The sequence below is a fragment of the Pelodiscus sinensis genome, chromosome 22 (genome assembly GCF_049634645.1).
Source record: "Pelodiscus sinensis isolate JC-2024 chromosome 22, ASM4963464v1, whole genome shotgun sequence".
Taxonomy (NCBI): Eukaryota; Metazoa; Chordata; order Testudines; family Trionychidae; genus Pelodiscus; species Pelodiscus sinensis.
Genome location: NC_134732.1, coordinates 16887771 through 16909391, shown reverse-complemented (window position 1 = coordinate 16909391; position 21621 = coordinate 16887771). Strand labels below are relative to the sequence as shown.

At 53.1% G+C, this 21621-nt stretch overlaps 1 protein-coding gene across 1 annotated transcript; it reads right to left on the bottom strand.

The window, feature by feature from the left end:
* Nucleotides 1-157: 157 nt before the first annotated feature.
* CACFD1 (calcium channel flower domain containing 1) lies at nucleotides 158-21486 on the bottom strand. Its single transcript, XM_075905970.1, has 5 exons — nucleotides 18949-21486; nucleotides 12719-12791; nucleotides 11410-11535; nucleotides 8716-8823; nucleotides 158-7459 (listed from the first exon to the last, which is right to left on the bottom strand). The coding sequence occupies exons 1-5, from the start codon at nucleotides 19070-19072 to the stop codon at nucleotides 7366-7368; spliced, it is 525 nt and encodes a 174-aa protein (XP_075762085.1). The 5' UTR covers nucleotides 19073-21486; the 3' UTR covers nucleotides 158-7365.
* Nucleotides 21487-21621: the final 135 nt, after the last annotated feature.

Sequence of the window (21621 nt, the reverse complement as noted above, 5' to 3'; positions counted from 1 at the left end):
TTCTGCCTGAGGCCCCCCCCCATTCTGGGGCAGCCCGGGGCCACTTTAAAAATTTCTGAAGTGGCCCCCAGTCAAAAATTATTGCCCACCCCTGCTTTCAACCCAAACAGTCAGTATTTTGCTATTAAGCTGAAAATCTCAGAAATCACAATGGCTCTTTCCAGAGGTAGAATGGTCTTTTATTCACTGCATACGCAAAGAAGCAATTAATTAGCCTTACAAAACCAGCACTCGCCGTCTTGTAGAGCAGCAGGGCCTGGGTACAGAGTATAAATGAAGTTTCAAGTTTTCCCTTTAAATGCCCAGTGTAAAATTGTCCCGGATAAAAGCGGAGCTTGCAGAGGCAGGGCTGTCCTTTTTATGAATAAAATAGATATGAGATTTGTAACTTTGCTGTGCAAATGGGGAAAAGAACTGGCCAGATGGCCCTGTGCCTGCTGGGACACTAACTTTGAAGTGCCCATTGGCACCCAGTACCTGTGTCACTGGTCCACAATGCCACGCTCTTTGCAGCTGATTCATTCCCATCTCTCTGTAATTTGTGCATTAAACAGCCTCCTTCCCTCCGGTCAGTTCTCTCCAGTGAGGCCTTTCCAGCGGGAACCAGCACACAATGAACAGAGGGCTGTAAAGACCCCTTGAAACGTGGCTCTTTGACCTACACATCTTCAGCATCTGAAGGGTTAGCATCAAGGCTGGACCGAAACTGCAAACTTTCTGTAACTTCATCTATGCTCGTACGCCGCCAGACCTGCTGACACCTCTCAGCAAGTACTATTAATAACCACCCAGCACGGGGAACAAGTCTACATACTACTGTACTCCTAATCGTAATCTACACCCCCAAAAGTAATTGCTTATCCATACTGGGAGCCGAGTCAGGCTAACTACACCTACAACTGGTGCTACTCCTAAAAGCCCTTGATGTGGCATGGCTAACACCGAATTCAGCTGCCCGGAGGGCTGCCAGCCTGCTGACGTCTAGGATCATGATAACATTTACCACGGGGTCCTCTGCAGCATGGACAAGCTCTTGGCTTTAAGGCCCACGTTCCCAAAAGTGTCCGCTCAGTTTGGTCGCCCCAAATGAAACACGCCGGCCCCAAAGTCAGTGGGATTAGTGGGTGTATCAGCACTTCTGGAAATCAACGTGTCTTGAGTCATCCAACTGTAGCAGACACTTGCACCATCTGGCCAAAGGTCTCAGCTCCATCCTTCCAGAAATCTCATTGCGGCCCCGATTCACGCGCTTAGCTCTGAGCACGTTCTCAAGGCTCCTTGAAGTCAGTGGAGCCGCAGCCCACGCTGAAGGGCGTTGCTGAATTGGGGCCTGCCCCCAGCCACTGGGGCTCAGAACACGAGGAACCGAAATCAACGGTCTCCTGAAGCAGGGGGAGTTTGGCCAGTGACACCAATGGAACCAAGATCCGACCCTGCAAACTGACCCATCTTAGTAAACGCTTTAAAGGGCAAAAGGCGCTCAGAGGCTGCTGTCACGGGGAGAGCCCCGGACTGATAAAAATCTAGGCACAGGGTGATTAAAGCTCTTGGCTGCTTCACTGGCTTACTTGTGGGGGTGGAGGTCGGACACGCTTGCTGTTCCATCATGTCTGCTCTGCATTTCATCTTCTTTTATTCAGGCTCGTGCATAACCCCTCTCAGAACAACGCGATCGCCTCTCAGACACGCCAGCAGCTCTGAGCTTTGCCCTGCGATAGCCTTCTGCTGAAAGCTAGTCTGACTTCGCCAAACCCCATTGGATTCAATGCAGCAAACGTCCCTTTCGCTCACAGGGAAATCACACATTCGGGTGGTTGTTGTTTTTAAATCTAGTAGAACTATTGCATAGGAGCACTGCCCCTACAGCTCACAGGACAGGCCCGCTGTCACTCGACAGGCCTCCCCTCCGCCCCCCCAGTCTCATTCTGAGGTATCCTTGAAACACAGAGACATTGTACATTATCCATGCCATGAAGGTCCTGTTGACATTAGTGGTGTAAATTACCCAGCAGGCCGTGCACCCTGGTAATACAAATAGCACAGAGAGTCAATGCTCTCTGTGCGGGAAGGTCTACTGTACAGTAACACGGCTCCCACACGGAGCTAGTGGCTCAAAACTGGGAGCAAACTGTTTAATAAACTCAGGAGCCTCTGGGTTTGATAAGTCACATCTCATGTTTCAAAAGGGGGTGAATTAAAGCGATGGAGAGGAGGTACTAAAACCCTAGGGTACGTCTACACTGCACGGCTATTTTGGGATACCAAAGGTACCCCAAAATAGCTACCCCGCATCTACACAAGCCTTCCATTATTTCGAAATCGTTTTCAAAATAATGGGCACGCTATTTCACCATCCTGGTAAACCTCATTGCACGAGGGATAAGGGATGGTTCGAAACAGCATGTTATTTGGAAATTTGGTGCAGTGTAGACGCGCCAAAGTTCAAAATAAGCTATTTCGAAATAGTTTTGAAATAAGATACACAATCTGCATAGGGCAAATGGCATATCTTATTTCGAATTTAGGGTGCAGTGTAGCTGCACCCGGAGAGAGAGGGGGCTCCCAACAAAATGGCAGATTGAGCTGCAGGGACATATGCCTGTCTGTGAGTCTGTCTGCCTGTCTGTACACTAAACCCCAGGCTAGATTCTCAGCTGGTGTCAATCAGCATAGCGCCTTTGACTTTAACGGAACGACACCAATTTACACTAGCTGGGGCTTTGCCCCCAATAACCTTAGGAAGCACCATCAGTTCTCTCTACATCAGTGGTTTTCAAGCGAGGGGTGGAATGTCGGGTGCTGGGTCTCCTTGTTGCAGGGGGATCAGGTGAGCAGTGGGGGTGCTAAGGCAGCTCCCTGCCTGGCCTGGCCCCGCAGCCTGCGCTGCGCCCCAGAAGCAGCCAGCAATAGGCTCAGCTCCTGAGGGGGGTGGTGCACAGAGCTCTGCACAAGGTCCCTGCCCCAAGCACTAGCTCAACTCTCTCATTGGCTAGGAACCTGCTGCTGGCTGCTTCTGGGGTGCCGCGTGGTCTGGGATGCCCAGGAGAGGCAGGAAGCTGCCTTAGCCCCCCTGCTGCACCACTGATGGGGAGCTGCTCAAGGTAAGCTCCTCCGGCCCTAGCTCACCCCCCTTCCCCTGTATGCAGGAGCCCCCTCCTACACCGAAAAGCTCTCATCCTCATCCCCACCCCGGAGCCTGCACTCTAGTCCCTGAGTGGGCAAACAGGCCTGCCACTCCCCTGCCCCCAGGCCAATTAGGACCTGGGGGCGGGGGAGTGCGCAAAGTTTCCTGTGCTCTGCCCCGGCCCTGTGAGCGGTGTGCGGTGTTTAGAAGCACCACGTGCTCCTGGCAGGGCAGGAGGAGACTTCACGCGTTCCCACACCCTCAGGCCCTGATTGGCCCAGGGGGCAGGGGAGCATGGGAAGCCTCCTCCCATGCCAGGGACATGGGCACCTAGGGGAAACCTGGGGGGGGGGGGCGCAAAGGCGCTCCTCCACCAATCATGGTCTGGGGGTGGGGAATTGGAAGTGTCTTGGCCCCACCCCTTCTGTTTGAGGCCCCGCCCCTTCTGGTGCAGCCCGGGGCCACTTAAAAAATTTCTGAAGTGGCCCTCAGCAAAAAATTATTGCCCACCCCTGCTCTAGTCAAATTACGTTGGATCGCAGGGATCAACAATTTTCTTCAACTGGGTCAGGAGAAAAAAAAGTTTGAAAACCGCTGCTCTACAGCCCACAGCCCAATGCAAAATACAACCAGCCGCCTATTTTTTCCTCAACGCCCGGCCCAACCCTGCTCCCGCTGAGCTCTGGGGGCATTTTGCCAGTGACCTGTGTTAGCCACAACTGTGTCGGAGTTGGTTCCTGATTAACATAGGCTCAGCCCTACTGGGGAAAAGGATAGTGTCAAAACCAACTCTACTGCTGGAAAGCAACAGGTTAGCTGGCTATAAACCCTGTGTGACGCACAGACCCGGACTCTCAAGCTGCAATAGTAGTTCAGAGCATTTTCTTACAGTAGCTCGGGCTCCTCCCTTTGCCGAGAAAGAGAGCGAGAGAAACCTGAAGTGAAACATTCCCTTGAACTACGGTGAAGCACTGTCCTCTGTTAACTAGTGTTTCGTCTGTGTCTGGTGAGGACAGTCCCAGCAGACGTACTTAAATACCCCCCAAAATAAATTATTCTTCCACTCCCCAAGCGGAACAAAAAGCCCCGGTGTAAAACAAAGCACTAAATTCAGTGCCAAGCTATGATCAGAAGAGAGAAATGGCAGAGAACACTACAGGGAGCAGGTGTAGTTGTTGAGACTACAGGAAACTCGATTTGGGGAATGATCTGCCCCCTACAGAGGAGACTCAAACAGGCAATGCAGTCAGGGCATTGCTCACAAAGCCTGTTATACAGAGGTAGCGGGTTCTGAAGCCCATCCAGTACAAAATTGGTGAATGTGGATTTGAGCCTCCACTACTGATCCCAATGGGAGTTGCTACACAGGGGCAGGATCAGAGCCCGCGTGTCCAAGTGAAAAGCGAGTATGATGCATGATAATTACTAAAGAGCATTTTTTTTCCCTGCCAGGAAGATCCCCCAAAATTGCACCCCCAAGAATCTTCAAGCCATGCTCTAAAATGCAGCCAGCTCTGGGGTAGAACCCAGCAGCAGTTTAACAGCGCACAGCAACAGGGCAAAACAGGAAGTGACGAATAACTGAATTAATTTGATTACCCCTGTAGGATGGGGAAGACCTCACAAGCGCAGTGTCCAGTTATAGCTAGTTAACACCCACCGCGCTGATGCTGCCTTTGTCTTCTGCGAGCTAAGAGCCACATTTGGCTCCCTGCTAATCCAGTGTCACTCCAAAGTCAGTTGCTGAGCTCAATGGAATAAGTCTGGATTACTCTGGTGTAGCAGGGAGCCAAATTTGGGCTTCCCGTTCCAAGGTACCAGATGAGAGCAGCATGTTATTTTTCTCTGCACTGTGGCTAGAGGCTCTGGGACAGGTTGGGGCCTTTACTTACAGTTTAAAGGGAAATCAAGCAATCATAGAGCATGCTATCGGAGGCAACAGCTGCCCACGGAAGGCAGTGTCTAACTGGAGTAGCCAGAGGGTCCATTTACGAGCAATGCCTCTTTAAAGCAGCAGCCATTTGGGATATAAACGCTAGCCAGGGGGAGAACAATATGGGCTGGTTAATGGCCATGCTGCTGAGTGCCTTGAATGCACCTGACTCTGGTGCAAGAGCATCACAGCCCGCCATGCTACCTTCTCAGGGACATGTGATGACAGGGCAGGGGTGGGCGGGTGTAAGAGTGTGATGGGACAGGGCAGAATCCCCGCTGAGTTGGTTCATCTTAGAGCAGCGGTGGTCAACCCATTACAGATGAAGAGCCAAAATAGCGGTGGATACAGCACAAAGAGCTGAGGGAAAAAAGTTGAGGCCACCGTTTGGTTGAGCCTTTTAAGGGCAGCCATTTTGAAGTCTGCACCGGCGTCCCATGCAGGCAGAAACACGCTGCCCCTTTCAGAGCCCCGAGTGCGGGAGCCGCAATTTTTTCTTTGAAGAGCCGCATGCGGCTCGCGAGCCGCGGGTAGGCCACCCTGATCTTAGAGCTTCTCCAAAAACTTTCCCGGAGGAGGCAGCGTGGAATGCTCCCCGGATGGCAGGGATGCTACGGCTTGCAGGGGAAAGCTTGCAACCTGCCCGTGCAGCAGTAATATGGGTGGCTGAAAGCCACCTGCTTTTTTCGCATGGGCCTATATGCGAATGTTGGGGCAGGACAGGAAAGAAAGAAAAAAAAGAGGACGGGATCCTGCGTGGAGAGGCTGTAAGAGCAAGAGCACCGAAGGAGGTTTAAGACTCCAAATCAGAATCTGAGCACCTGAGTAAGGGACCTTCCTTCATGCCAGTTCCTGCATGTCGCAGTTTAAAGGGGCAGGACAAGCACAATCCTGCTCAGCTGCAGGAACGTTGCCCTCATTGCCGCCGAGGGGAAGAAACTCTAACTCCCCTTTTCTGCCAGCGAAAGGGTGAGTGGTAACAGGGAAAGAGGGGGAAATCCCTATGAAGCTGAGGAGCGGATCTGGCTCGAATCCCTTTAACAACGCAGCCGCTGCCTGCAGCTATACCAGAGCCATGGGGAGGCCGTGCTTTCCGTGCATTAGGACTTGATCCAAAATCCAGTCAAGAGCACGGGAGTCTCTCCATTAACTTCTGTGGCCTTCAGAGCAGGTCTCCAGAGGGTTTGTTATTGCCTTAAATTACTTTTGTGCTGTCACGGGGGTTTTGCTACACGGCAGTAATTCCTGACTTAGCTGCCCCGATCTATAACTCTAAACTAAAGCAACACAAAGGATCAATTAGTTCCTAACTCAGTCCATTCCGGCATCTGCATTAGATCATAAGTCCCTACATTAGCAAACTACACCCTTAAAGTCGGCATCACAGAGCAGCACTAAAGACTTGGAATGCACAAAAAGCCAGACTAACCATCAGGGCCAATAGGCACCCATCCGGTCACCTCACTGGGAACTGGCTGAACAGTGCACTCTGGAAAGGGAGGAAAACATCTCAGCTGGGAGGGTAGGAGCTTGCCCCGTGTTCCTAATTCACCTTTCAGAAGCCAAGTATCCATAATGCAGAGCTCCTGAGCTTCTGGGATGGGTACCTCTTCCATCTCTTCTCAGGCAATTCCCAGACGACGTTCCCTCTAATCTTTTCCCTCCATGTGCAGATTTTTTCCATCCATGTGCAGAATAATTTTATGTGCACTGACACATGTGCGAATGGGCACCACTGGTAGAAATCAAACCTAGCTGTGAGTGCTGTGCTAATCAGCTGGGCAGCATCTGAATATTTTCTGAGCGGCCGTACAAGTGCCCAGCTTACAGGGAACACTGTTCCTGGAGTAGCCGGTCTAGTAAAATCCTGGCCCATCACATGTTCCCCAGCAAAATCCCAGGATCTTGCTGGGTAGGAATGGGTTGGTCCTATCAGCTTGTCAAGCAGCACTCGAAGAGTCAGCTGAGATGTAAGTCACAGACACCTGGTTTTTCAGATCTTTGGTGCTGGGTATCATCTAGGCTGGGCAGGGCAGCTAATCACATAACATGCTCCCTCCCCTTGAAACCTGTATCTTCTAGTTGCAATGTGCAAGACTTGCAGCCTGCGATTCCTCCATTTGGGGATATATTTTGGAGAGCCAGGTGTCACCCCCTGCCCCTTGGATTTGTAGTTTGGAAAGTTCACCAAGGAATTGATAGAAGAGTTGATCAGTATCACATCAGAACGGGTTTCCACTGCATTTGAAAAGTTTCCGTGCCAGGAGGAGGCGGCTCCAAAGGAAGGCACCTGGGGCGAGGGGGAATTCTACAGCGCCTCCCCTTCCAGAGTCCCCGTGAGTTTCTCTTCGTCCGTTTGCTTCTGCTGCTGCTGGATTCTTGCATAGGAAATGGCATCCCCTCTGCAGAGAGAAGGGACAGCATTAGAACGCAAGCCGTGCGAGGTCAGGACTGTTCGGTGCACGTGCTGATCCAGAGCAGGGCCTCCTGGTGCTACTGGAATACAAAGAGTAAATAAGAACTGCGGTGAAACACTCAACAGTCCGCAAGGTAGGACGGGCAGGAGGAGGATTGGGAATGAAAGGAAGGATAAATATGGCAGAGGTGGGGAACCTCAAGGCCAGGGGACGGATGCAGCTCCCGGCTTCCCTGGATCCGGCCTGCAAGGCTCCCTTGCCAGCATTGGGGAGACTGAGCTAGCACTCCTGCCCCCCCCATCCCCTCCCGCAGAGTTGGAGCACACAAAATCAACTAGCCTGAGCCCCACTAAATTTCTCACTTGTGTGCAGCCCCCGACTGATTTTTCTGCATAGCGCAAATTGCGTAGCTTATTTCGAGGTAAGGGTGCTCTGTAGACGCACCCTGTGTCTCCTAGGCTACGTCTAGACTACGGCGCTATTTCAGAACGGAGGCGCTAGTCCGGTGTCCCGACCAACCCTCATTCCACAAGGGTTAAGGGACTGGTCGGAATAGCGCTTTATTTTGAAATGACCTCGAAATAAGCTACACAATTTGTGCCAATCGTGTGGCTTATTTCGAGGTGAGGGTGCTGTATAGACGCACCCCTAGGCTGTGTCTACACTGGCAAGTTATTCCAGAAAATCAGCCGCTTTTCCGGAAAAACTTGCCAGCTGTCTACACTGGCCGCTTGAATTTCCGGAAAAGCACTGATGATCTAATGTAAAATCATCAGTGCTTTTCCGGAAAAACTATGCTGCTCCCGTTCGGGCAAAAGCCTTTTTTCCAGAAAACTGTTCCAGAAAAGGGCCAGTGTAGACAGAACAGTAGTGTTTTCCGCAAAAAAGCCCTGATTGCGAAAATGGCAAAAAGTGCTTTTCCGGAAAAGCGTCCTGCCAATCTAGATACTCTGTTCCGAAAATGCTTTTAATGGAAAACTTTTCCGTTAAAAGCATTTCCAGAAAATCATGCCAGTGTAGACGTAGCCCTAGTGTGCTCAGAAAGACATTTGCTTTAAGATTTGCCCCCAAATCCTGCTACACAAACTGTTTGCATGAACCGTGACGGCTGCAGGTACAATCATACACCACCCATGCAGGGCCCAGCCTCAGCGCACACTGACTGCCCAGCAGCCCCACTGAGGCACAGGGAGGCAGGGTCACCCCATACTCCGTGTGGAAGAAAGCACGTCCTCCCTTACTTTTTGCCCAGCGCTGACAGGCCGTACAGCACCCCTGTTGCAAAAGCAATCGCGTTTCCCAGGAACGTGGTCAGCGTCAGACTGAGTATGACTGGAAAGACGGCCATCCTGCGAGAGAGAGAGACGACGTCAGCCATGAAACAAGGCACCCGGGGCAAATTCCTGCCCTGGGAGGGTAATGAAGGGTTCCCAGGACTCTGTTTCCGCACAAGGATTTCTTTAGGCCACTTGGTATCAATAGCACCCATCACATCAATGTCTCCTCCACCCCAACAGCAATTCAACTACCAGCACTGCCCAATACTTACATCAGAGCCATGCCTGGGAGGTTCCAAAGGGGTAAAGAAAAAGCTCTGACAAACGCTAGAGCAAACAAGCACTGCCCAGTATTCACCTTTTGCTAAAGGCAGAAAAGGGAGGCTGAGGGCTACACCCTGCACCTGCTTTCCAATGACTCATGCTTCCTCTAGGTCCCAAACTGTACACAAGATCGAGCTGGTATTTCCAGGGTCACTACACCTTTAACCCAGACAATTCTTTTTATTATAGTCTTTTGGTCATGCTTTAAGCCTGCAGCTCATGCGAATGTTCAAACTCAGACCCATAATTAAGGGTCTACCAAATACGCAGCCAGGAAAATCATGTCATGGACTGCGAAATCTGGTCTCTAGATGCCCAATTGTGAAGGAAGAGCGAAGAGCAGTGACGGCTGCCTTATTGGCCAGCTCCGAAGGCAGAGTGGCCAGCCAGCAGCAGTGGAGATGGAGGGGTGGCATGGTATTGCAATACCAGGCTACCCTCGCTTTTGAAACAACAACAACAACATGGTTCTGGGAGGCATTAACAGGAGTGTTGTGAGCAAGACATGAGAAGTCATTCTTCCGCTCTACTCTGTGCTGACTAGGCCTTAATTGGGGTATTGTGTCCAGTTCTGGGCACCTCATTTCAAGAAAGATGTGGAGAAATTGGAGAGGGTCCAGAGAAAAGCAACAAAAATGATGAAAGGCCTAGAAAACATGAGCTATGAGGGAAGGCTGAAAGAATTGGGCTTGTTAAGTTTAAAAAAGAGACGTCTGAGAGGGAAAATGACAGTGGTTTTCAAGTACCTAAAAGGGAGTTACAAGGAGGAGGGAGAAAAAGTGTTCTCCTTGGCCTCTGATGACAGGACAAGAAGCTTAAACTGCAGCAAGGGAGGTTTAGGTTGGACATTAGGAAAAACTTCCTAACTGTCAGGGTGGTTAAACACTGGAATAAATTGGCTAGGGGGCTTGTGGAATCTCCATCATTGGAGATATTTAAGAGCAGGTTGGATAGACACCTATCAGGGATGATCTAGATGGTACTTGGTCCTGCCATGAGGGCAGGGGCCTGGACTTGAGGTTCCTTCTAGTGCTATTCAGAGAGGAGCAAGCAGCCAGCAGCTGCTTCTCTCTGCCCAGCCAGCTATGAAGGCAGAGTAGGCCGGGGCAGCTGCTGCTTAGCGCCCAGCTCGGAAGGCAGTGCCACCTGCCAGCAGCAGCGGAAAGTGAGGTAGCCATACCATAGCCCCCTAACAGGCTTGAGACCTCCTCTTGGGTTTGGGCCCCTGTGAAGAAGCATAGCCACAGAATTTGCTATTGAGGCCATGACCTACCGACAAAAATTGAGGGATTCCTCCACAATTTCCGTAGACCCCTACCCAATGCAGGAGACATAAGAACGGCCAGACTGGGTCTGACCAAAGGTCCATCTGGCCCAGTATCCTGTCTACCGACAGCAGCCAATACTAGGTGCCCCCAGAGGGAATGAAAAGGGAATCAAGTGATGAAACCTCTGTCCTCCATTCCCAGCCTCTGACAAGCAGAGGCTAGGGCAGGGGTGAGCAATGATTTTTGGTTGGGGGGGACACTCCAAGATTTTGGTAAGTGGTCAAGGGCTGCAGTTTTCTGTGGAGGGGGTGTGGGGTCTAGGATGGATGTTGGGTGCAGAGGGGCGCACGGGGTAAGGGACTGGGGTGCAGGAGATGGTGTGAGGTCTGAGAGGGAGTTTTGGTGGAGGAGGGGGTTGTGACCTGGGTCAGGGGATTGAGGGTCAGGGAGGGAGTGGGGGTGCAGGAGAGGATTCTGGTGTGGGGGAGGGGTGTAGGAAGGGTGCAGGGGCTGGGAGGGAGTTGTGACCTGGGGAAGGGGAGGGTGCAGAGGGTTTGGAAGGTGGCCTGGGGGAGGGAATTGGGGAGCAGGAGGCGCTGGGGTGCCAGAGGCAGGTTTCGGCTGGGAGGCGCTTACCTAAGCATCTCCCAGCCAGCAGCCCTGCAGCACCCCAAGGCAGGTCGACAGGCTCAAGCTAGTGCGCTAAGAATACCAGCGTGGATGCTGCAGCATGGACAGTGGCCCGGGCTAACCACCCAAGTCCAAGCCTGCCTGGCCCCCTAGGCTCCAGCTCAGGTCCACACTGCTCTGTTGAGTGTGCGAGTTTCAGCAAAGCTAGCGCATCTCTCTGCCAGGGCTGGGAGGCTGGCTTTCAGGGGCTCTGTAATCGTACCCCGAGAGTTCAAGGCCAAGAGAGACCAGGTCAGCCCATATGTCACAGGCCACCAACGTCGCCCAGCAGCTGGACACCAAACCCACCATGTCAAAGTCCATTAACCCGTCCGTTCAACCCTCTGCCAGCCCCTCCTCCCCCACCCCCCAGCCGGAGCCAGGCATCCCTCCTTACCCACAGTAGAAGGCAGCTTTTTGCCAGGGCCGCAGCTTGTCCGCCCGCGCAGACACCGCGTTTGCAAACTCGATAAACTGGCAGCAGAACGGCGCTTCACACAGGAACAGGATAAAGGCGTTTAACCTTCAACACAGAGCAGAGCGTTAACCCCTCGGGACGCGCCGGAGAGGGAGCTCGAGTCTCGCGGTCGGGATCCCAGTCGCACGTCGACCAATAATCCAGACCGCGCCGATTCTTAACAGTCAGATTTTATTAATTGGGGCCAGATTCCGCCGCCTCCTCTGCTGCCGTGGCCAACAGGCCCACTGAACTGGCCACATGGGACTCCTCCTTCCAGACAGGGGCTCCTGGCCACTGAGGAGCCGTGCCACGTGGCCCCAGCCTGCCCCAGCCACCAGGGAGCCACACGTGGCCCCAGGCCCTCCCAGGCGGCTGGGTAGCATAGGCAGTTGTGGGAAGGCAATGTATTCCCTTGCCTCCGTTACCTGCCGCCCAGGGTGTAAGTTCCATGTAGAGCGTAGGCTGGTGCAAACAGGGTGGAAATGCCCAATCCACAGCCCTTGGCCTTACACTCCCCGTTCATTCTCCTGCTGAGCGCCCCCTCCCCATTAGCACGTGACACTTTACTGCTGACTCCCCGCATGGGCCAGTTCTCGCACTCCCTGCATGCACCGCCCCCCTCCTCCATGGAATTGCTGAAATGTTCAATGGTTGCAAGCAGGAGCGGTGGGTATGCGAGGTGGGGGAAGGCTCTGCCTTCCCAAACTGCCAGGCATGGCCCCGCCCACACTCCGCCACCAGAACGCCTGCTGTAGGGGTACTTGGGGGGAAGTGTTGCTGCCCCCAGCGCCCGCCCTCCCGGTGCTCTAGGGCCACCTGCCCTCCTCCTTCCTCGTGGTGTAGGGGGGCGGGGCTTGTGCAGAAGGGGCGGGGTTACGCTTGCCTCCCCCCAGCCCTACCTTCGCCCACCACCCATGGTCACATGTTTACTTAAATGAACGCATTTTTCAATCCCCATTCTGGAGGAGGTCGGGAGAGGAAGGGAGGCAGGTGCAGATCTGGGAGGTTCAGCACACTAGGCTCACCCCCCTCCACCCTCCACGGCCTCACACATCAGTGGGGGCAGAGGCCCTCATGGCCACGAGCCAGACCACACACCCTCTCTTGCAGCAGCGGCCATTTCAAAACCGCGAGAGCCGAGTTCTGTGCCCGCAGAGCGCAGCTCAATCGCCTGCCGCTGCCCAACGCGGAGTCGAACCGCGAGCCCAGCAGCGCTAGCGCCGAGAGGGAGGAGCGAGGCACTTACATCATCCACACGCCGGCCGCGATGTTCAGGGGGTTGACGGTCACGCAGTTCCAAAGGCCGGCCAGGGCACAGGCTTAAAAGCAAAGAGACTGATTTTAATTCATGTGAAAAACAAGCCACAAAGCCCACAGAAGCGGCAGAAGCGAGTGGACTGGGGCCAGGCCAGGCCAGTAGATCTGGGTGTGAATCCCAGCTCTGTTGCTGACTTGCTGCGTGACCTTGAGCAAATCTACGCACTGTCCTTACTCAGCCTATATCAACCTCGCCAGTAGGGTTGCCAGATGGTTTCAGAAAAAATACCGAAAAAAAAAAATCCCCACGCCAGGAAAAAGTTTGTTGAGCAAAAAACCCCACCACCACCACAGTCCCTTTAAAAACCGTGGGGTCAGGCTTTTTGGCCTCCCACCATCTTGCTCCCTGTGCCAAGCCGGACAGCTCCCCAGTAAGCACTAGAGTTGCCAGGCTGCATCTGTATTGAGCCAGACAGCCCGGGATTTTCGCCTCCTGGCCAGGAAAAAAAAATCAGAAAGTACCGGACAGGAGGCGAAAATGACAGACTGTCCGGTTCAATACCAGACACCTGGCAACCCTACCCGCCTTACATGTATGTACTGCACCTAGCACAATAGGGCCCTAATTTCCATCGGCACCTGCAGCCACTACTGAGATACAAATAACAACATATCCCAGTGCACACTGGGGGGCAGGGATAGTGGCTGGAATGTTTGGGATTCAGGCGATGGGCTAAGACAAGAACACAGGGGTGCCTTTGACTCAGGGCGCTCATCTTTTCCAAGCACATTCAGGGTTTCACTGAACCCCCGGGTGTTTGCTTCTAAACTAAGCCAGTTTAAAGGAGCCTGTGTTTTTATTTGCTGAAGGATCTCAAGGTACCCGTAACCGGCTTGGAGGTAAACAACAGCCACCTGCCACCAGCGGGGCCTTCCGCCAGCAGCCTCTTTCGCCAGGAGTTAAACAAACAAATAGCTGCAGTCAGCAGGTGAAAGAACTGACAGATGGGCCAAATTCTGCTCCTGTCGGCAACGCTGTGAATTCAGAAAGACTCCTCTGGAGCCGTAGAGACTTACCCTGAGCTACTCTGGGCAGCCATAGGCGCAGAGCCTGGCCCTGTTTCTAAAGATATGGAAGCAGATGTTTGACAAAGCAAGCCCCAAAATAACCCACAAGGCCTTGAGTATGTAATGCCAGAAAAGGAGCCAGCCTGCAGTTTGAGAGCCCGGCATGCATGCATTTACCTGGCAGCTCATTAAACTTGCAAAAGGTCCCCTGCATCCGATACAGCTGGGCTCCTCAATTAACAATAAGAAGCTACCATTATGCCCAGGGTAACCAGAGCCCCAGCATTGGAGGAGGGGCTGTCCAGCCAGGTGTAAGAGTCAGCTGAGGGTTCAATAAAAACTAAGAACACTCAAAAACCCAGCGGTGGCCACTCTGCTAATCAGATGGGCAGCATCTGAATCTCTCCTGAGTGGCTGCCCAAGCACCCAGCTTACAGAGACGCTGGTCTGAAACGGTTAGTACAGGAGCTGCTATTTTTTATGTTTTTAGCCTATGCAATGCTAGTGATGGCGTCTCTCTACTTTTGGAAGCTGTGACCTACTCATCGTTACGGATTTCCAGTGGTGAGAGTCCACAGAGATCAGTGTCTTGCCTGGGCATGTGTCTTGTGTGTCTCATCTTCAAAAGCAGAGAGAAAGGTGGGGGAGTGTTTAAAACACTAATTAATGAATGCCCGCAACCCCCTTAGGAAGTACATCAGTGTAATTAGCACCTTTCACGGATGGGGAAACTGAGGCACAGAGTGGCAAAGTGACTTCCCCAAACTCAAGCTAAGGCTGTAGAGGAGACCTCACTTCTCTGTCTCAATGCCCCTTGCTTACACGTCCATCTCAATGAGCTTTACCCCTGAGGTCAGGATCATATCCCCATTTTAAAGATGGGGAAACAGAGCGGGAGAGCAACTTGCCCCAGGCCTCTTACTTTTCAGGAAGAATGGCATTGTTATGCCGATTACTTTTCAGGAAGAATGACATTGTGGAAGAGGTTTTTTTCTTGCGCAAGCAGGGGCAGTGTAGACAGCTCCTTCTGGCGCAAGAGCCTCTTCTGCAAAAATGGGGACTCATTAGGTATGCAAATGAGGCTCAGCGATATTCCACGCTTAGCCTCATCTGCTTATTTCTGGTGCAAGAAGCCGTGAGTGCAATAACCCAGGAGACCACAGTGGGCTACCAGCGCCGGAGGAGCCTCGGGGAGAGCCAGCTGCAGGAGAACCAGCACACCCAGGGACCACATGGGACATGGGTCCTCCAACGCCGGTAGGAAGTAACCCCGGAAGGGTGTCAGAGTGGTATCTCCCACCCAGGTGAGCGTGTCCTGTTTCAGTTGGACTCCCCGCTGAGCAGGTGGTAGAACACTGCCGCTCACAGGACCCTGGATCGGGACCTGGTGGAGTAGGGTGGGCCTGGGTCCCCCTATTGAGGTGCCCCCCCAACTTATTGACTCTGCCCTGAATTAAAGGGCCATCCCCTACAGACTCTGGCCACTAGGCCGTGCTGCCCTGAGTTAAAGTGCCAAACCGTATTGACTGTAGCCTTTAGGCCGCACTACTCTACACAGAGACGAGTTTGTATAGACTGAGAGGCGGATGGCAACCCGACAGATGACCAGGCGGCGGCCACACCCCTGGGCACTTGCAACCCGAGGACAGAGTGTGCCTACCCGGTGACAAGCACGCAGAGAACGTGGAGCTAAAATGAACTGTGAGCAGCAGAATTCGCTCCTCTGTAATTCACCGACTCATCGGACTGGAAGGGACCTCGAAAGTCCTGGCAGGACTCAGTATTACACAGCCCGCCCCTGACGGGGGTTTGACTAACCTGCTCTTAGCCGTCTCGAATGATGGAGACCTGGAGCAGCCCGGCACAGGGCAGCCTCAGGATTCAGCCCCCCACACTCATCCCGGCAGGAGCCGTGGGAAATGGAACGACTCAGCAGCCTGCCCTGCCCATCCACCACCATCTCCCAGTGGGGGGAAGCGGAGTGCCCTGGGGTGCTCCCCCCCCCCCACGCCCTGCCTCACTCAGGGGAGGGGAGGGGAGTCGTGGCGCAGCCCAGCTGGGAGATGGCAGAGGAGCGGAGCAGGCTGCTGGGTCGCTCCGCTTGTGCTGGGGGGCCAACCCCTGCTTCCAGCCCCAGGCCCCCTCCCAGGTAATCCCCCTGGACTCTGCAGCTAAGGTCAATTTGGGAGTCCTTTCCTGCCATAGGATGGTTGAGGTGGCCACTGCGAGGCTCCCCAAAATGTGGAGCCTGAAGCAACTGCCCCCAAACCGTCCTATGGACAGGACGGCTCTGGGTGCAGGCTCCAGGTGGCACTTACCTCAGGCAGCTCTTGGAAAGTGGGGACGTGTCCCTGCAGACCCAAGGCAAAGGCACAGCCAGGCATCTCTGAGCACTGACCCTGCCAATGGGTGTCACCCCTGCAGCTCCCATTGGCCACAATTCCTAGCCAATGGGAGCTGCAGAGCTGGCACACAAGGCAGTGGCAGCAGGCAGATTCTTCTCCACTTCCCTCCCCTGGTCACCCTTTTCAACTGAGTATTCCATTAAAAAACGGGCCACCCAGCAACCCTTCTTTGACAAGACATCGTCATTATTAGTACGCTGGAGTCAGAGAATCAGCCCTTCTGTCACCTGCCCCTGACTTTGGCCTCTATTTGCCCAGGAGTCGCTGAGCATATTTTTTCTCTGCTTGGCAAACTCACAAGAAACTACTTGGGGGGTGCTCTGATTTTCTGGCCTTCCTGGCTCATTAGCAATACTGTTGCTGGTCATGGCTCTTGCCAAATCTGATGTTTATTGGACAGCCCCAGCCCCTGGGACTAGGTGAGCATCGCAGCTTATGTTTTAAAACCAAGCACCTTTCCAGCCCTCCAAGTTGCACAGAAAAGTGGGCAATGGGGATGCACAATCCCATTTAACTGGTTAATGGGTTAAACATTGTGTTTAACTGATTAAAGGGGAGGCAGGTGGGGAGGGAGCGCTCCAGCCTGGCTGGGCTGAAGCAGTCACCTCTGCCCAGTGCGGACAAGTGGGAACATCCCCGTCCCAACTGTGGACAGGGATGCTCCAGACAATTGGAGCACCCTTGCCTGCAGCAGGTGGGGAGCCGCGCTAGCCCCCACCAGTTGACTGGAACTGATAAGCATCACCCGTTAAGGTTAACCGGTAAGCATCACCCATTAAGGTTAACTATTGACATCCCTAGTGGGAAACGTGACCCAGCATGCCAGAAGGTAACAAAAAAGAACCCAAATGTCTTTGTCTTTTTCCTTCCAATTCCGTGACTTTTGAAGCACACTCATGATTTCTTAAGGCTTGACGTTGGCAACGCTCTGTGACAAGCTGTCCCCTTGAGTGCTGAACCCTCGGCCTCGGAGCATTGCTGCGGCGCCAGCCGTCCCTTGCTAAAAACCCCAGCTCATCAAGGACTGTAAGCTGCAACTGAAACTATCGAGGCCGGAGTGGAAGCCTCCAGGTAGCTCTAGTAATGCTCACAGCTCATGAGAGATTCCCAGCCTTGGAGGGACTCTGCTGAACTGTATGCCAGGGGAGTAGACAAGGTACAGAGGTGAATTTCACCCAGTAGGAGCGATTCTGTTACATCCTTTCACCGCCCCAAAAAACACAGCTGCCAACATGTGCCTCAGCTCTAAGGCATGTCCCAAAGCCCCCGCCTCAGCCCGGCACATCCTCAGGTTAAGGGGCATGTTCTACTCAGGCAAGCCAAACGGTCTAGGACAAACCTGCCACCTGCTACTGAAGAACATAAGGCCTCCGGCAGAAAGGCTGTTGCCCTGTACCTCTGTCTCCAGAACAAGAGCCAGGCAGGGAGGGGGAGACAGAGAAGGGTGGGGGGGATAAAATATTTTGACCCAGTGAACAAACCAAGCATTCAGGTTTTCCAGGAGATGCTCTCGCTTCCCCAGAAGTGATGGGCTTGATGCAGGAAGTAGATAATCTTAACCGGCCCTTCTGGTTTTAAGATCTAGTCATCTTGTCAAACCAGACAGCCGAATATGAGACACCGGTCTCTGGTGCCTTGACTCTTTCCCCAGGAGATTGTTAATGTCAGGGGCAAGATTCCACAAGCCAGCAGAGATCTCCTGCTTTGTGCCCTCCCCCTTCCGTTTGCTTCAAAGATAAAATCCCTTAATTTAGAAAAGGCTCAGTGGTCTCTCTCTCCACACACACACACACACACACACACACACACACACACACACACACACACACACACACACACACACACACACACACACACACACACACACACACACACACACACACACACACACACACACACACACACACAGACTCAGTGGTGTCTCTCTCTCTCTCTCCCACACACACACACACCAGGAGATCACACACACACACAGTGGTCTCTCTCTCTCTCCCTCACACACACACACACACAGACTCAGTGGTCTCTCTCTCTCTCTCTCTCTCTCTCTCCCTCACACACACACACACAGACTCAGTGGTGTCTCTCTCTCCCTCTCCCTCTCTTTCCCTCACACACACATACACAGACTCAGTGGTGTCTCTCTCTCCCTCTCCCTCTCCCACACGCACACACACCAGGAGATCACACACACACAGTGGTCTCTCTCTCTCTCTCTCCCTCACACGCACACACACACACACACACCAGGAGATCAGAAGGAAAACAAGAAGTGGAAACACACAAGCATCCCCTGGTCCATAACAATGAACCAAGCCTGCAAACTGCACACTGATTGCTTTGCCCAGGCAAGAGCCCCATTACAATCCAAGTGCCATCCACCTGCCTGCTCCACACTGCAGGCTCAGGGCCAAGGCCCGCTCCCCCTGAAGGGGAACATCACAATTCGGCGTGAGTCCGCCAGGGTCCCATGATGAGGCCCAGGCAGGTTAAACAATCAACACGCGCACACTGCAGGCTGCGGTTAACATCGCTCCCCATTCCCGCACCTAGACAATGTGCTTCTGGATCTTTGTCTGGCTGGGATTAGGCAGACGGGCAGATAATTGCGCCTGTGACCCAGGCGCGCTTTCATGGCCAGTCCCCGGCACGTGGGCACAGATCAGCAGCGCTGATCCAGGAAACGGTCCATCTGTGGGGGGTGATTCCAGGGGCACCTGGCAAGCAGGACTTTAGAGCTACTTACTCACGCCCCCGACGACCCCGGCGATCCTGCACAGCCACTTGTACCACCAGGTCATGCCATCGTCAGCCGAGGAGGCAGCTGGGACAGGGGCAGCTTGTTGGAACGGATCCTCCTGGGAGCTCATTGCGTGCCCCCCTCCTCAGGGGCTTGGGGCAGCCCCCCCCCCCTTTACACCTGAGCCACTGCAGAGGGGACACCCCTCACACCCGTCCTGCAGCAGGGTCCCTCACTGCCGCCCCATGGAGCCAGCCTCTCCCCTGACAGCTGCTCTCTTCTTGCTGACAATGGAGAGACTCTGTCCCCAGCAGCAGCACCGGCTTACACGTCTCCCCGTGCATTGCATTGTGGGTCCCCTCCCTTCCGAGAGGGAGTCACTCTGATGTCACCCCCCTCATTAAATAGCTCAGTGGGCAGGGCTCTGTCTGGCCACAGTGAGGAGCAGCAGCAGCTGGCTGAGGAATGAGTCTCTGGTGCACCTGAGCCCGGCACACTTGTGCGTGTACCTCTGGGAATGCACGTACCTGTGCACACTTGTGAGGCTGCCTGGGTGTGCACAAGTATGCACCTGCGGGGGTGGGAATGCACACGCGGAGATGAGTGCATGGATGTGCTGCTCTTTTGCATCTAGGGCGCGCTGCCAAGCTGGCCAGTGTGCAAGGGCAGGATCCAGATGTGTCTGCCGGAGCGTGTAGGAGACCAGCGGGAGGTGTGTCTGTATATGCAAACCAAACATGACCTGCGCTAAGGCTGATTAGAAGGGATTGGTTTGGGAGGGTTCAGGGAAACACCCACTCCACCCTTCACCCCAGCTCTCTTCTCTCTGGCAATTAGTGTTCAGTGACTTCCGGGGCTGCTAACTGTCAGGCACTGGGAACCAGGGCCCCTTGGTTAGGATTTAATCTCATGAGGCAGTTTTGAAAGCGTTTACCCCTCTTGTGAAGAAGGATTTCGCTGTGTGTTTCAACCAGCCGTTCAAAAATCTTTTTTTCTTGGAACTCTTCCCATTCATATTAGAGACCGCAGGAAAGCACCTTTTATGCGTGGCGGTGACCATTTTATTGCGTGTCTCACTATTTGGAGTTTTTCTTCAAGCCCCAGCTCCTGGGACCGAGGGAGCACATTCGAATCTCAGCTTTTGGTTTCTTAAAACACGTTCCTGGCTTTTCTACTTGCTTTTGGGTTTCTGTGTGAGTGACCGAAAGGTTCAGAAATCAGACAGCAATGAAACCGAACCCAACAGCTATTATTATTTGAAGGTTCATGATTTTTAAGCCACCATCTTGATTTCTGAGGCCTGACTCAGGATTTTGGAAAAGGTACAAAAAGGGGGCAACAATAACTATTACAGGTTTGGAGGCTGCCATATGAGACGTGATTAATGAGACTGGGACTTCTCAGCTTGGAGAAGAGACAGCTAAGGGAGGAGAGGTCTATAAAATCATGACTGGTGTGGAAAAAGTAAATAAGTGTTATTTACTCCTTTTCTTAACACAAGAACTAAGGGTGTGTCTAGACTACAGGGTTTTGTCGACAAAAGGCGTTATTGCATCTACACTGTCCTTTGCGTCTACACTCTCATGTCAACACAGCGGCTTGCTTTGTCAACAGAACTGGATGTAGTCTAGACGCTCTCTGCTCTCTGTCGACAAAGCCTCTGTTGACAAAAGCCTGTAGTCTAGATGTATCCTAGGGGTCACAAATAACATTAATAGGCAGCCGGTTTAAAACAAATAAGGCTGAACCTCTCTGGTCCAGGACTCTCTGATCTGGCAACAGCCGGACCACAGATGTTGCTGGACCAGAGAGCTCCAGCAGTAGAGCTCCAGCAGTTCAGCTGGTAGCCTCAGAATGCAGCCAGGATGGTGGACCAGCAGCCTGCAGGGCTGGCATCAGAGGAGCTCACAGGGCCAGCAGCAGCAGAGCTTCTGGGAATGGCAGTGGTAGGTCACCGGCAATGGAGCCAGTGGGACCAATAGGGCCAGGAGCAGCAGAGCCTAGTGGTCAGGGAGGGCCTCCACCTGAGAGCCCGGAGATCTGACTTCCCCTGGTCGGGCAAACTCCCTTGTTTGGGACGGGTCAAGGGTGCCGAACCAGGGAAGTCCAACCTGTATTTCACACAACACAGTCAGCCTGTGGAACTCCTTGCCAGAGGATGTTATGAAGTCCACGACTATAAAAGGGTTAAAAAAAGCCAGGTAAATTCATGGAGGATAGGTCCATCAATGGCTATTGGCAGGAATGGTGTCCCTAGTTTGTCAGAAGCTGGGAATGGGTGATAGAGGATGGACTGATTGAACCTCTTGTGTTCATTCCCTCTGGGGTACCTGGCATTGGCCACCGTGGGCAGACAGGATACAGGGCTAGATGGAGCTTTGTTCTGACCCAGTCTGGCCGTTCTTATGTTCGTGTTAAACTTTTTGGTCCTTGTACACTGCCAGAGTGTAAAAGAGCATCAGGTCCATCAATTCTGAACGGTTTATCTGTCCACATGCGTGTAGTTGGCCAAAAGGGAAAATGCTAAAGGGTTAAGCTGCTAACTGTTCTAATCTACATCTACATCAGTGGATGCTGAGGCACTGTGAACAGGTGGTATCAGATCACAGTCATGATTTATGTTTCAGGCCCCCAATCATTTGTCTCAGACAAGTAAATTGTCTCAGGACTAGTCGGGAG

Coding starts and splice junctions, on each gene's coding strand:
- CACFD1 (XM_075905970.1), bottom strand. CDS start 19,072: ATGAGCTCCCAGGAGGATCCGTTCCAACAAGCTGCCCCTGTCCCAGCT. Junction 12,792..18,948: donor CGGGGTCGTCGGGGGCGTGA/GTAAGTAGCTCT, acceptor TTTGCTTTTAAG/CCTGTGCCCTGGCCGGCCTT. Junction 11,536..12,718: donor GCGGCCGGCGTGTGGATGAT/GTAAGTGCCTCG, acceptor TCTGTGTTGAAG/GTTAAACGCCTTTATCCTGT.